The sequence below is a fragment of the Pezoporus flaviventris genome, unplaced genomic scaffold (genome assembly GCF_033815535.1).
Source record: "Pezoporus flaviventris isolate CSIRO_AGI_PZ_B2104156 unplaced genomic scaffold, CSIRO_AGI_Pfla_v1 ptg000006l, whole genome shotgun sequence".
Taxonomy (NCBI): Eukaryota; Metazoa; Chordata; class Aves; order Psittaciformes; family Psittacidae; genus Pezoporus; species Pezoporus flaviventris.
The window spans coordinates 19361328-19377486 of NW_026892554.1; the positions used below are offsets into that span (position 1 = coordinate 19361328).

At 40.3% G+C, this 16159-nt stretch overlaps 2 protein-coding genes across 3 annotated transcripts in view; both read left to right on the plus strand.

Moving 5' to 3' along the window:
• The window catches only part of PSTPIP1 (proline-serine-threonine phosphatase interacting protein 1), a 469822-nt gene that overhangs the window by 237540 nt on the left and 216123 nt on the right, over positions 1 to 16159 (plus strand). The window lies entirely within an intron of this gene.
• The window catches only part of HMG20A (high mobility group 20A), a 40488-nt gene that overhangs the window by 17896 nt on the left and 6433 nt on the right, over positions 1 to 16159 (plus strand). For both annotated transcript variants that reach the window (XM_061447270.1, XM_061447271.1), the window contains exons 2-7: positions 6155 to 6247; positions 8277 to 8424; positions 9816 to 10031; positions 12175 to 12307; positions 12676 to 12707; positions 15501 to 15576. In XM_061447270.1, coding sequence (XP_061303254.1) covers positions 6159 to 6247; positions 8277 to 8424; positions 9816 to 10031; positions 12175 to 12307; positions 12676 to 12707; positions 15501 to 15576 — 694 coding nt within the window. In that variant the 5' untranslated portion in view covers positions 6155 to 6158. The remainder of the gene's footprint in view (positions 1 to 6154; positions 6248 to 8276; positions 8425 to 9815; positions 10032 to 12174; positions 12308 to 12675; positions 12708 to 15500; positions 15577 to 16159) is intronic.

Consider the following 16159-nt stretch of genomic DNA (forward strand, 5'->3'; position numbering starts at 1 on the left):
TTCTCTCTCTTCTTTTTTTTTTTTTTTTTTCTCCTTAAGACCATCTGGTGTGGTGTAGCCATTGGAAAGGCAGCATTGCGAAGGACTCTTTTCACCCTTCTTTACCAGTGTTCAGGGCCATCTTAAGACTCTGCGTGGCTTTGGGGTGAGTAAGAAGTAAGTTTGCCTATTGCAGAGGTTGTAGAGTCCAGCCTCATTTCAGATATGTTGTGAATCACAGACTGGTTTGGGTTGGAAAGGACCTTAAGATCATTCAGTTCTAACCCCCTTGCTGTGGGCAGGGATGCCTCACACTAGACCATGTCACCCAAGACTCCGTCCAACCTGGCCTTGAACACTGCCAGGGATGGGGCAGCCACAGCTTCTCTGGGCACCCTGTGCCAGTGCCTCAGCACCCTCACAATAAAGAACTTCTGCCTTACGTCTAACCTGAACTTCCCGTTTCAGTTTGAACCCATCACCCCTTGTCCTATTGCTGCAGTCCCTGATGAAGAGTCCCTCTGTAGCATCCCTGTAGGCCCACTTCAGATACTGAAGGCTGCTCTGAGGCTGACTTTACACAAGTAAAGCAAGTTCTGTTTTGTGGCTGTTTCTTCATCTGGGGTGATCTGTGAGACAGCATGGCACAGTGTTGGAGAAGAACAGCTACTTGTAGCTTGCACTGTTGAAACAGTCTGGCCATTACCATATTCTACTGTCTCTAGGCATCTCCATTGAAGAATTGGGATGCAGATGAGCTACACTGAGGTGGTGTGCTAGATACAGTAGTTGGATTGCGCGTTTTAAATGGCATCTCTGCTGTTTGCGTAAAATGATCTGACTCTCTGAATAAACTGTGACAAATTTCATCATTTTTATTGCATGCATAAAAGGCTTTTAAATAAACTTAGGCTTTAAATTGTGCATCACCCATGTGTCTGGTTCTGCTGCCCTATAATAGTGTCATTAACAATGCAGTCCTGTTAATGAAGTTATGGCAGAGTCAGTCATTCTGTCTAGCCCCTGTCATGGGTTTGTCCTCACCCTGATTTTACAACTCCTTTTTAACTTTTCCTTTCTACTGTACAGATGTGACTAGCAATCAGATCATATGGAGCTTTCAGTCTACCCAATATATAACTCAGCTACTTCAGCTTTCTTACTAGAATGTTACAGTTATATGGCATGGCCTACAAAATTTAATGTAAGAAGAAATTAAGAAAGCTTGTTTAAATTATACTTCTGGTTTTGAAAGGTATTTGATTCCCTATTGCTTGATTCTTCCCTGTGAATTGATGCATGTAGTAGCACTTAGGTCTTTATGCTGTGTAAGTTCTTCTGTCATTTTGGCAAACTATGTTGGCACACTCTGTATTAGGTATGGTCTCTTATTGTGTGCAGCTGAAGTGCCCAGCTTGAAAACTTAAACTGGAAGTTCCAGAATACCATTGTAGGATTTCTGTTTCACATAACCCTTGTTTTCCCTGAGAGGAGGGAAGGGAGGGAAAGAAAAGATAAATTAAGCCAGATTTTTGATGGCTTATGGTAATGTAGGATCTTCTCTAGGCTCCTAAAGAGGTTTAATATTAGTACACATGACTAATGGATCTTTGGAGATCCTATCAATGTTTAAACATTGAGAGCATGGAATGGTAGGAAACTTGTTCTTCACTGGAGTTTTTCGTTGCCTCCTGCTGGATTTTTGCACACATAACTGCATTGTTTCTGGAGCTCAAGCTTGCACCTTGATCCTTGTACTTGCCCTTTTCGTTGGTGTTTGTCCTTTTTAAATATTGGTTGGTAGTGCATCCCAAAACAGACATCTGGAAACTCCTCCAGCCTCTGTAGGCCAGGTTGTTGCTGCTGTTCCACAGCTGACCAGTGTTGCGCTGGCTGTAGTAAATACAAATTAAAAACATCCCAAGTTGGGGTGGAGTTTGCACTTGGGAGTAAAATCATTGCACAGGAGAGCCTGGAGTGTTCAGAGCTAAGGTAAAGTCAGAAACATGTATTGCTGACAGGATTGGCTCACCCATAGTGGAGTTGGGAGGTAGTGTCTGGTGCTGGCCTTCAGGGAACGGGGTTTCTGATTGAGCAGTAGAGTGCTTAAAATGGAAGTAGAATCTCCATGGAAACTCCAAGTGGTGGTAAGGTTGCGCATTACAGTTCTGGTTTGGCTATAGTCTTGCTCCACCCTGCAAAAGTTGTAAAGGAAACAGAATTGAGTGCATGCAGGATCTTCCGGAGCTTGTCTGTCCCAAAATAAATCAGAGGTTTTCAAATGCTTTATCAAGTGCTGCTGTTAATGAGAAATCAGTCTTTCTGCATTCCTGCTTAGCTGGTTGCCTCCTTGAGCCGGTACAACTGGTAGTATAGCAGTACAGTGAACTCAGAGCTGCTCTAGTTTCAGAGGTGATGCTTACTAGCACTGAATTGTAGTGCTTGTAAAGATTTAGAGTTGAACATCAATTTCAGTTTTATCTTTGCATTTGGGTACACAGTTTAAAAATGAAAATAGGATGTATGTTAGCCATTAAAAAACCTCAGCATACATTGTTTCTTGTGCCTTGAATTTAGCCAAACGTATCTTAGTAGGTGCTTTGGCCAGAGTTTAAATTGACAGAGCTGCAAAACTGTGTGCATAAATATATGCACAATGTGGAACAAATGTAGATGCCGACTCTCAAGTCCTGTGAATTCTGTTAAGGTTCAGGTTTGAGAAACACCCTTTCCTTTCCCTCCCCATTACTGTTCTTTTCCTCAAGTTTTTGCTTTGCCCATTTTGTTACATCCCTGGAATGAACATGTAGCTCTGCAGTGGGGTTGGAACTAGTGGGTAGTGGCTTTGGAGCACAGCTATTCTTGAGGAATGTGAGTGGAAGGCTTGTGTAGGTTCCTGTCCATTCTCAGTGAGCTTTTGGACAACTGTCTTTTTTTTCTTTCTGGAATAGATTAGAAGCCATTGTAACTTCACTGATGTTAAGTTTTCTTTAGGAAATATCAACTCAGTATCAACTGAAGGAGTTAATACCCAAAGCATATGGGTTAAATTTAAAAAATCAAATGAAAGAACAAAGTGTGTGTTCTCCTGGCTTCCTGTGTTTGCATTCTGTTTATATGTTGTTAAGGTTGATGTCCAGCTGCATCCCCACAGCCTTGAAAGCAAGCTTAGGCACTGCTGTTGCTGACTAGGTCCAGATGTGAAGAGGCACAGCAGGGCCTGCTGGGAAGGTCACAGTGGACATGAGGGACAGAAGCACTTGCATGTTCAGATGCAGAGGGTATGTGTTTGTGTGCAGTGTCAGTAGACTGACATGGTGAGGCTGGGAAGGGGTCCTTGACCCCCTGCTGGAGGTGCATGGACAACCAAGAAAGCCGTTTTATTTTTTCAGACATGCATAAAACTTTTCATATATATATGTGTGTGCATATACATTTGTATAAATAGATTTGCAAGGTTTTAGTCTCATTTCTTAAACTTCCTTTTTTTGAAGATACTAATTTAAGACTTCTGACAAAGATGAAAGATTGTGTAACATGCAGCAAAACTTCATTACTCTCTTCCGTGGCAACTACATGAAGCAATTTGTGTTGTATACTTCGTAGTGGTGCTTAAACAGTTTCTGGGCATCAGTGAAGAGCTTGTTCTTCAAATCAGTTGTATTTTCAGGCTTTCCTCTAATACATTAAAGCCCCAGCCTTGGTGTAGGTTCTTTTCTATGTGTGAAGAAGTACTGGTTTTGCTTCCTTCATCAAAAATTAAAATGCTATATGCCCCACCAGAATATCTCACCGTTTTTTCGTAAAAGCACTGTATTATTTGAGGTTTTTGCTTTTTATGTCAGAGATGCTGGTATTTAAAAGCATAATGTAGAGTTCCGCTTCAGAGCACTGCAGATGTTGCTTTGGAAGGCACATCTGGAGGTCATCTTAGTCCAGCCTCCCACTCAAAGTAGGACTGTTGCCAGCACTGGTTTAGGTCAGTTACAGCTTTGTGTAACTGAGCATTTAAAATCTGCAAGGATAGGCCTCACCAAGTGTTGTGGTGCCCTCCTGGTGTCCACTCAGAATGTGAGAAGACAATATATCTACTGAGAGTTTGGTTCTGTTCTCTCTGCTGCTTCCGTCGTGTAGCTTTAGGTGTATAGATTGGATTTGCCCTTATCCTCCTCTGCGAGACTGAGCTAGCCTGGTGTCCTCAACATCCCTACTCACATCAGGTGCTCTAGGCCCCTGACTATCTTGGCAGCTCTTGGGCTATCTCCAGCTTGACCACTCTCTGTTGAGGTTGAGGCCTCAAAACTATGTTCAGTTCATGGTTTATAATGATAGAGCATGAATTTGATTTCTTTGTTCCTGGTTGGGTCTTTTGTCTACACAAGTAAAAGGTGGGAGTTTTTTTGCTGGAGGTCAATGTCTGCTCTACTTAGAAGTCTGCTTAATTATTTTCTAGGTAAGGAATCTGTGATGGGGTTCTGAAGGATGATCTGAGGATCTCAACAGTTGGAAAAGCAGAAGAGAAAAGGGTGAATGTCATCTGAAAAGTGAGAGATCCTTGTCATCTTCTTACACTTCTGTGTGTAAGAAAAGTAGTTGTCTTTGGAAACTTAATGAACTTTGTGGTGGAAATTAGATTGATGCAATGCCTGTTTCATGGTGACCTTCGACTGATCTACCATGAGCAATAACTGGACATTTGCTAAACTGAAAAAATTGGAAACTTAGCAGAGATTCATTTATCAACTAACATCGGTAGTAGCTTATGAAGGTATAGAGCAGTTGCTACAGAGAGTAGATATTCTTATGCTTTCAAAGGGAAGCATGAATAGCGCAGAGCTCACAATCTCCAAACAGAACATCAGATGTGTGATTATGCTGTTGGTTCCTGAGACCAGCCTTTTGACTCCTGACTAATTTTAACCAAATATAGCTGTAGAATCAATGTCTCTCACATCCTGAGTCCTTTGAGTAGGAGTATGGTGCTCACCTGTTTGGGTGGCCTGCTGGTTTGTTGGTACAAGCTTTTCACCATATCAGGGATCTGCAAGTGATATTAGATGCAAAAACCAGCATCATTACTTTTGTCTGTGGAAAGCCTTGACCTGTAGAGCTGGGGTGGGGTGTGGGAAAACACTTACAATGTTAAAAACATGGAGCAGGAGTTTGTGTCTCTGGTCGCTTTGATTTCAGTGCTGAGTGGAAGTGTACCCATCCAGGAGAATGCAGCACAGGATCATTAACTCGCATCAGAACTTGCCCCTAAGCTGAAAGGCCAAGTATAGTAGCTGAAAGGGGTAGCAATACTTCAGTTGAATATCTGCTAGCTCATCAAAGGTGGCTTCTAAACGGAAGGAACATAAAGTTAACTGGTATGGCCTTTTAAAATGGGCTGAAACTGTCACTCATAATCACAGAGTGAATTTGTTAGGGCTTTTGGGAGATTTTTTCTTTTTCCTATAATACAACAGGTCTGTATTTTAGTAAGAAAGGGGATGAATAAATTTATTCTTTGGATTTCTTATCTACAAGGATACAAAAGAAACTAATTCTCACTTGGGACCAGTTTGTATTGAATGAGAAATACATTGTGCCTTAAACTGCTTGCTTCTGGAACTGTTGTATGGGAGTCGAAGCTTAAAGCGGTCTAGATAACAGTGCTGTGTTCTCTTACTTAGCAGTAACGCTCAACTACGTGCATAGATCTATTGTGAAAATGTGGATAAGGAATTCTCAAATACTGTCTTCATTTGAAACTTGAAGGGGGGGGCTTAGTTTCAGTTTTCTGTTGGGGTCAACACAGAAACCTCCTGGTGAGGGTGTGCAGTAGGGGATGAACAGGAGCTTGTTTTGGAAAAGGGGATCTGTGTACCTCTGTGCTGGCTATGATGAATGAAAATCTCTCTCAAGGGCTAAACCACAGTGTTACAGTGTGATTTCCAGCAGCACTGTGAGACTGGCTCAGTTAAGAAGGGAACTCTTAAGAAGCATCATTTATAGTCTTTCTTCTCTGACCTCAAGCATAGCTGCCTGTAGGATCCGTCCTGAGGCCAACCAGCTCTGACAGGTCAATTAGTTTATGGCCAGTGATAAGTTGTGATGTTTAAACTCAAGTGCTGCTGAAGGGAAACAGTGAGATAATAAACTTATAATTAACTTATGTTTTTTTTTTTAGCAGAGGTATGGAGAACTTGGTGGCTGGCTCCAACCTTCCTCCTCTTTTTACAGATGAAGATGGGTCTAAGGAAGGTAGTGAAATTACTGTAACTGGGTAAGCAACTACTACTTTTTAACCTTCAGCTTAGAGATCCTATCTCCAGATTTGCTAGGGAAACTGTTTCAGTGGGAGGAGGGCATTCTAAGTAAGTGAAAAACCTCAACTAAACAAATAAACCCAGCAAGAAGAAATCCAACAACACTCCCTTGGCCTTGACAGAACAGCACAGCACTTTGTTTAGGAGAAACCAGGCCTCTTCTGAACTGATGGAAAGGATCACAAACTTTCCTTTAACATCTTATCTTTTAAATTTTGCTTCCCTAGAGTTTCAGTCTTTAAGACAGGTTTAGGCAGTGTCATGGGGGCAGAGAGGGGAGGGTAAATCTGTTGGCTACAGTGATCCCTGCTAGATAGATTATTTCTGTTAAAGATACAGTATTCATCACTGATCTCTGAATATCACTGAGGAAGTGATGTTTTATTTCTGTCAGACTGACTCTGCTTTTACAGACTGGGACAATGGCCTCTTTAAAACTCACAATGACAAAAGGAGCTGTCTTTTAGGAATTCATGGGATTCTTGCTGTGTTTTGATTCTTGATGTTTCTTTTCTGTTCTGTAAAGCACCAAGCAGTAACATTCAGACTTTGCAGGCAGGTAAAGCCCTGTAAAATGAATATAGACACGTTTACTTCAAGGGGAGCTAAATTCAGATTTACATATCTGGGACTTTAGACTTGCTGGTGCCAAATGAGAGATGCATGTTTAAGTTAGGTTTGTGTTTAGGAGGTATTAAGGTGTTGAATGAGGTTTCATCAGCTTTTGCTGCAAATGGCTACACAACATTGAAGCTTTTCCTCTGTGTGTAGTTTAGAAAGCTTCCCTGCTTCCCAAAATGTTCTTCAAACCGTAACAGTGATTCTGAGAGGCAGTATTGTTCCATTTTCTGTTTGCCACTACCAGAAGTTAACTTACAGGAGTACATCCATTTTGTTCCCTTTCTCCCTCCCTACTTGTTAGTAGTAGGAACTCAATCTGATACCTGAAAGTCAGGCATGGCTCTCTCCAGTGCTTGTGTCTTTACCAGTTATTATGCCACAATTGCTGATTATAGTGATTAATGAAAAAGTGCTGTCTCTCTGTTGAAGACAAATTTTCTTGTAGGCATTCAACCAACAATTCTGTTACTATATCTCCATTTTCTGTAGATGCATTGTACATAACAGGAATGATTATTTTGAATATTTAAACTTTGGCGTGCATGTAAGCAGCTAGAAGCAAATGCTTCTGTTCTAGTAATAGATGCAACTGGGCAAGGCCAAGTAACCTTTAGCCTGGCCTAAGAAGGGATTAGAATGAGAGTCCCAGAATCTCATATGAGTTTACCTAATGAATAAAACATTGAGAATGACTTTGGGGTTGTTGCCCCAAAATGTGTGCTCATCTCTGCCTATATATGCTCATCTCGTCTTCAGAACTATTCCTGCATGCTTGCCTTTTGGGGTTTTTTTGCTTCCAGACAACTTGGCCTTTCCTGGAGTAAGGTTGATGGATACAGCTCTTGCAGCAGAATCAAATAGTGGCCACTCAGGAGCCTTTTGGGAGCCAGTTGTGTTTGTGCTTTAAATACCCACATGTATCAGCATGAGATAATGTTGAATGATGTTCAATCCAAAATCATACACAACTGCAATCCTCTAAGTGTATTTGTGGAGAAATATATATATTAAATGCATCCAGAGAGGTGTATATTGGTAGAAGGTGGAATCATTCATTTTAAATTCCTTATGGTATTCTTCAAGAAGCATAGATTCATGCTTTCTGATTTCTGAGACAAAATAACACTTTAAAAATCAAACTGTCTTTTTCAAAGTCCACAGTAACTATGGTAGTTAAAGCAGTTGCTTGGATGGAACAGCCAGTTCTTCAAAAATGACTCTTTCAGATAGGGTGTTTTTTTCTTGCTAGTGTAAGAACTGAATATATTTGCAACATTTTTTGCATATTTTAGATTAAGGAGGAAGTGATTTAGCAATGTGATGCTTAATTTTTGTATTTTCTTTTGCTGTTATGTGCTTTTCCAGACTAGCTCATTCTGAGAGTTCATTCACTGGTGGAACTTCACAGTCTGTGAATAACCCAGATTTGGTGGAGGATTTGTCACAGGTTCAGCAGCTGCAAAATGAGTCCTCTAATACTGCTGAAAACACTGAGCAGAAGCCTGAGGAGGAGGTGAGATGACATAATAGTGACTTCTCATTGAAGCAAAACCATGGAGTTCTGTCACTGCAGTTTGTCTTACCTACTCAGATGGTTTTGGATGGGATCACAAACTTACATCCATTTACCATTTTCATCTTGTGATTCTCTCTAGTTTTCTCCTGTGCTGCACAACGGCACAGAGCCAGCCACACAGAAAGCTGGCAGTCAATGTACAGAGAACAGCACACGTGTCTCTAGCTTAGCCAGCAGCTCCACAGACTCGTGCTGCACTCAGGCTTTTTCTGAAGACTTGAATGCTCAACTGTCACAACCTACTTTATCTCTTGTGAATCAGGAGTGAAACCGTTACACTCTTCTGGGAGTAAATGATGTCTTTGAAAGCATTGTGCTTACTACTTTAGACTATGCCTTGTACACAATCCTGCACTGAAAATTTTTTTCTGGACTAAATCATGAAAGAGATAAAGTTTGATAAGAAAGTGGTTTTGGTGTTTTTTTTTGATGGATGCATTTGATATTCCTCCTTGTTGTTTGTCTTCAGCTGCAAGGTCCTTGTTTAATTAAGGAATGAGTAAAATTCCAGAAAGGAAATTAAAACTAACATGATGGCAGGAACATGCTGATCTGGGGAGCGATTAGAAGTACTAAAATACTTGTATGTACACAGCATAAGAAAATAGCGTTGTCCAGAGATTGCTGTAGTAGCAGTATGAAGCCAAGAGGATGAGTGGTAATTATGTTATTCCTGTGAGCTCACAGTATGCTACAGGCAAATTTTATGATGTTCCCTCCTTTGGAGTTTGTTGATCTCCCTATTGGAGGTGATCAGTGGGAAAGAAAGCATACAAAATGGGTTAGAACAGAAAAGCCTGCATACTGTCTTTTCACCCACACTTTTGGCACATAATGCATGAAGGTAAAAGTTGTGGAAGGGGCAAAATAACTGGTTAACAGTTGTTAACTGCTACACAGAATCTCTGCAAACATGAGAGAGGGAAGTGACTGGGGAAGGGAATAGGAGAATAATTCCAAAAAAAAAAAACACCCAACCAACCAATTGACAAACCCAGTGTTTGCAGTTACATTAGCTGGGATGATAATTTCATGGGTTATTAATCCTGCTGGTTTTACAATAAGAAGTTGATGCAAATGTTGTTTTATTGTCCCTGTGGACCAGGAGATACTGCAAACAATTTAGAGCTTTTCACAGTGAGACTTCTTTGGCTTTGCTTAGAGCAGCAAAGTCAGGGTTGCTCTAAAGAAAGATGAGATATTTACATCCATGGAGAGGATGTATTGCAGCAACATACTCCTGATGAAAATGTTTGAGACATGAATATTTATTCCTTTTGGAGGTTCTTTTCCTTCAGTCTGAATTTTCTTCCATTTTCATTTTGCAGCAGCAAAGAACTAAACGAGGAGGCTGGGCCAAAGGGAGAAAGAGGAAGAAACCCCTTAGGGACACCAATGCCCCCAAATCCCCCCTCACAGGGTATGTGCGGTTCATGAATGAGCGTAGGGAGCAGCTTCGAGCGAAGAGGCCTGAAGTCCCTTTCCCAGAGATCACCAGGATGCTGGGCAATGAATGGAGTAAGCTGCCTCCTGAGGAGAAACGGGTACCATTAAACTCCCTTTTCCTTCATGGATTATGATTACTGTTAAATGGGAATATTGTTGTTTAGTGAGGAAGTTAACATAGGCTTTTGATTAAAGTTGTGTTTAGGGATATATTTCAAAATAAGGGGTATGTTTTCTGCAGAGTTCAAATAGTGAACCCTGATAGGGCCATAGCACCTCATCCAGGTGTGACTTGAGGAGGAATGTGTCCTCTAGATAGTGCCAGAATATATTCAGAACAGGGGGATTGCTCTAGTGAGACATCTCACAGTTTATGTGATTCATCTGGATGCAACTCTGTTGTACCTAATTGAAATACAGCTGAGACCTAGTAGTTTCCAAGGGCAAAGCCATTGGAAAGATGGAGCAGGCATTTATTCACTGTGGCTGAGGAGAGCTTGGCAGGATTTCAGAGCTGTGTGAAGGATTTCTCAGTTTTGCTTATTTTACAAACTCCTCAGTGTATATAAACATCTGGTGTCTTACTCTGAGACAAGCAGATTTGAAAGGGCAGATTACTGAGGGAGGTGGCTAATGTGAGTGAACTTCTGTACAGTATTTTAAAGTAATGCTAGCCCTAGAAAGGAAGTTGGCAAGTATATGGTGGATGGGTTAGTGAGAGTTATGTATTCTACTTTCTACATACCTCAGGAAAAGGTGGTTTGGCTATTTTTCCCCATCTTTCAGTCAGAATGTGATGTCCTCTAATTGGGACTGCTGTGGCTTTCTGCACTGTCTGATGTGTGAATGAAGACCAAAGCAATGCTGGATCTGGCTACTCCTCCTGGAGTGGATTTCGTTACTGCTAATGGTTGTCTTGCCATCCATGCCTGCCTGCCAATTAGATTGGTACAGCAAAGCAGTAGCTAAAGCACAGTCTCGTATTTCTCCTGTTCCAGTCCTGGAGTCTTGCTGCTTCCCTTTATATTTGGTGAGCATAGGACAGGTCAGTTGAGCTGAGTGGGCTCACCAAATAATGAGTCTCTCCTAGAAAAAGTCCATTACTGAGGTCATAAAGCAAACACCCTCATAGTCAGTCATCTTATTTCCCTGTATGGGGTAAAATCTAATGAGATGTAGAGATGTGCACTAAAAACCTAGGTCATGTACTAACAGGTAGTGCAGCAGAACTCTTTCTTCCTGATTCAAACCAGTCCATCCAAAACACAAGGGGGTAAAAACTTGTGCTTTTAACTCAAGTTACTGCACTCCTTCAGCAGCACATTGATAAAGCTGGAAAAGAATTAATATCTTATGGAAGAATACAGTGTCCAAAAGGAGTGCTTCACCAAATCTGCACCCAATCCAGAGCGTTAACAGTGTCCTTGGCAGGGTCAATTATGTGTACTGTTAGGATGACTTAATGAAAATAAAAGGCATACCAGGTGACTGAGGTTCACTCTGGTTTAATACTTAACTGCCACTGAATTTTTAATTCATTGCGGGGAAACAAATGGGAAGGCAGCTTTTTTCTTGACAGGATCAGTGTTCTGACCACTCCTTAAATGATGTTTAGTTCTCCAGTTAAGCTTATTCTGTTATGCAAATGTGTGAAATATCTTCAGGCTAGGAAAAAAAAGTAATTACTTTCAACCTGGATGCATGTTGCCTAACTTGGTATCTCCTAGACTCTTGCATCTTGATGCTACTCTTTTCCAATAGCCATGCTGTTTTGTTCACCTGTCAGGTGGGCAAAGTGTGTGGTTGTAGAGTGCTTTTTGTTTGTGGGGCATCAAAACAATGTATTGGAACCCCACTGTTACAGATCTGAACCTTAAAGCATGACCTCTTAAGGTATTCTTGTTTGGTGGCACTTAATCCCAGCCACAGTTCTTAAGTATTTGGTCTATAATGTGTAGGTAATTCTCAGTTGAGTGGCTTGGTAGCAGGTTACTTATACCTCTAACAAAAAAAAAACCTTAACAGGATAGTGATTTGAATTAAATAGAGAAAACAGGACACCAGAATACAGTGGTTTTATCCAGAAATCTTATGTCTTTGCATGTTGCATACTTCCTCATTGTTTCTTCACTCCTTTCCTGTTTCCGTAGGTGAAATAGCACTTCATCTGACAAGTTGTTTTTCTTCCCTTCCTCCTGAAGGGGGGAAACTCCCTGAAACTCTTGGACTTTTCTGTTTCAGCGATACCTTGATGAAGCAGATAGAGATAAGGAGCGTTACATGCGGGAGCTGGAGCAGTATCAGAAGACTGAAGCCTACAAAGTCTTCAGCAGGAAAGCGCAGGACAGACAAAAAGGCAAATCACACAGACAAGGTATTGAATGGTACAGAAATGTGTGCCTACCTAGGGCAATAGAAGATTACCAGTGAGTTATTTAGCCTGATATAGATTAAAGCCTTTGATTTAAAAGCTTGTTAAGAAGAGAATGTGGTTTTTTTATGGCATTTGCATCAGCTGTGTGTAAAGTATTAGATTTATGTAAATCCAACTGTATCTAGATCGTATTGAAGGATGAGCATTAAAGGCCTCAAAATTAGACACAGTTTTTATGTGACTTATTAGGAAAGGTGCACAAGAGTCCTGTCTGTAACAACTATAATTATGGTTGTGTAACTGCTTGAATTATGTGGTTCTTGTTGTCTAAAATACAGTGTGCTTCTTGTTTGGTTTTAATTTTTCAGATGGAGCAAGACAGCCAGCCCATGATCATGAGGTAAACCTCTACATTCTACCCTTGCACCAGTAGGCAGATTTTCAGATGCCACAAGTTTCTAGTAAAGTCAATAAAAGCCAATTTATGCCAGTTGAAAACCCTCATCAGAGGTTTAGAGTGTGAATTCTTCCTATGCAGTTTTTGATCAAAAGTTAGATACAACTGAGTAGTTTTGTGCTCACAGTAGTATGATGAAAACTAAATTTAGTAAGTCCTGGGTAAGTACAAATGATAGAAGAGTAAGTAGGAGTGTAGGGTACCCTTAAAACATAGATGTGTTTTGTACTGCTAAATAAATCAATGGACATTTATCATTGGGAGATTTCTGACTTGAATCTCCTCCTGCCTCCCCCTTTGCAAATGGAAATACTGGAAAAGAGTAGTAATGTCTGGAGATAAGATGCCTGTGCTTTAGCTGATGGGACATACCACAGTGCATCCTGGCTGACTATGATATCTCTCCCCTTGAAGTGCTGAAGTTTTCTCCAGTTGTATTACTTAGGGCCACAGAGCTTCGTTCGTGGTTACCAATAAACTGCAAAGAAAAAGCAGTGAAGAAACTTGCTTATACACAGTCTCTTCACTTGAAAGCAATAGGCTTTTCTGAAAGATCTGTTTTTCTTTGTGAGACCTTTTGCCTCAGGAAAGCAATCAAGTTGCTTTATAATGTGTTTGTTACAATATGAGAAGGCTGGGTGCTGCTGAGAGGCAACTTCTGGTCTTGTCTATTTGAAGGAAAATAAGTTTCACTTCCAGGAAGATGCTTTGGTAGCATGTTTTTTATAAGCTTTTTATTAACTCTTAAAGGAAGCACTTGCAGTAAGAGTAATCTTTAGAACTACACGGTCCCCCAGATTTCTGATTCTGTAGTTACTGAAGCAAAGTTTGCCTTTAATTATACAAAACCAAGTTACTGAAGTTGCAGGTTGACTGTGATGTTTACATAACCTTTAAGTGATACAGATGGCAGACTACAAATTTGGAGTCTTAGCTCTCATCCTGCTAACTCAAGCTATATCATTGCTGAAATCTCGCGTCATAAATCCGGTTTAAAAGGTATCCTCCATACGCTGTGGGGCTTTTAAGCTTCATCGGATAGTTATTACACAGTTGAGCTAGCAACATGTTAGGCTGTCATCCTCTTATGAAAGCCTGAAGGTTTGCTTAGCAGTTTTCACCTTTATATTACAAAATTCTACATGCTTATCACCTGATAGGCTTTCACATCTTCTCTGCAAGGGATTCAGGTGGTATAATCCTGCACAGGCAAGAAACAAGCAGAAAAGATTTAGATTGCCTTTAGAAGTGTATACTCAAGTTGTTATTGGAAGCAAGACTAAAGCCTTTTGTCTTGCTGGTTTCTGTTATCCACGTTGGCTATTATCGTGTTTGTGATTAGGTACAATCTGATTAAATTACTTCTTGAGAATAAAAGAAAATAAGGTCAAAGAAACCTTTCCTTCTCCCCTCGCTCCGTTTAGGTGTTCATGATTAGTTTCTATGTATCAGTGTAGAACTAATTTTAAATACTGTGTATAGAGATGACCTCCAAAAAGAATTGCAATGAATAATTCAAATACTGTTCATAATAAAAAAATAACAAAAGGATGAAGCTTGGGAAGGTGAGAGGAAAGTTTTAATAGGCAAATATAGTTATTAAAAGCATGGAGACACTGTCTCAGTGAGCTCATCTCTGGGCATGAAATCCTGATTTCATAAGTATGACACATAGCAATGTGCCCTTAGAACTCTTGTCATCAGCAGTGCCCCAGCCATTATTAATTGTTCTCCATTGTTCTGTTACCGCTTCTTTCCTCACGCTGTTTGATTCAGAGTAGGTCTAGCTTCATGCAGTCAGTTACACAACATCTCACTGGCAAGATTTTAAGGGACACACACACGTGAAGGAGATTAGGCATTGCCTGGTTGTATCTGCAACCTTTGAAGACAGGAAAATGGCTGCTGTAGTACGAGAACACAGGAAGGAAAACCATCTACTCGTGAGAATATATATTTTTTTTTTTAATGAAGTATTGTATTTGTCTGCATCTAACCACACAAGGAATGATGAACTTAAACCCCATCAAAATCTCAGCTTCCTCTCTACCACACTTCACCATGGCTCTAAGAATTTCAAGTCTGATTTGTTCTGAAACCTCCAAAGATCAACCTCAGTTTTAATAACCAGATGAGAATGCTATTATTGACACTCTGGGAGCATCCCAGTCTTATTTCAGGCAAATGATAAAAACAGTAATTTTGGTTCTCTTTTGCCTTGGGGGATGACAAAATGCTGTGCAACCTGAGCACCCTGGGCCTTTTCAATAGGAGGTAATCAAAACTTTATGATTGAGTGTTTTGATTGCCTCCTATTCAAAAAGTTTCATCTCTCTTTATCTCCTGATTGTTGATATTCTTGTCTAGACTATTTCAGCATGTGTCAGTTGATTGATGATGGAATGTTTTCCAGTGGAAAACAAAAATGAATTCAGATAGTTTTAAAACAGAATGATTCAGATATATAATGTCATTAGGGTGAAAGGGTATATTTTAGTATGTTATATTTCTTGAAAATGTTATTTGGTTAGATCTTTAAAGCCAAACTTGTATCTTAAAAAGCTGAGACCTATCCTTTGGCCTTCCTTGCTAGGATCTGGAAGTGTCTTCCAAACAACCAGCTCTTTAGCCGCCTTGGTTTTTGGTCTTCCTTCTTTCTATTTTCTTGATCAAAGCAATTTACTACATTCCTGAAAACTAGCAGTATTTAGCTGTGTATTACTCTTTCTTTTGTAGAAAGAAGCAGATACAAAGGAGAGATCTGTTTTTGATATTCCAATCTTCACAGAAGAGTTCTTGAATCATAGTAAAGGTAAGTTAAACTTCTGCAGGGCCTTCTCTTTGCTATTCCAAGGTTTTTGCCAGGTTCTTGCAGCTCAAGAGTCCTTGCACTCTCGAATCTCAGCTCAGGTAATGACTTGAATACAGTTGATCAGTGTTTCTGATACTACCGTACCTCTGTAAAACCGCAATGGCTGCAAAAGCAGTTTTCCTGGCTTTGTCTTCCAAAGCTATTCTTCTTGAGAATGCTTCTGATGTTTAAGCTCCACTTGCTGTTATTCCAGCCAGTCTAAGCTGGATCTGCTGTTGTGTATAGGATTAAGAAATACTGAAGATGTAGCTAAGCTATGTCATACTGAATGCATTTGAAATCAGTCTTGCAGTCTCCCTGCCTAATCAATTGCCCTATTCACTTCTACTCTCATGCTTTGAATGTCTTCTAATTTGTCTATCTCTAGAAATGAAATAGTACTACTGTAGGCACTACCAGCACTCCATGATATGATGCTTTTTTCACCTATAAACCAAAACTGCACCATTTGTAGTCATCAGTTCAGCACTCCAGAGCACTCAGCTTCATTGCCTACGAACCATAGATACTTGGTTCTATAGTT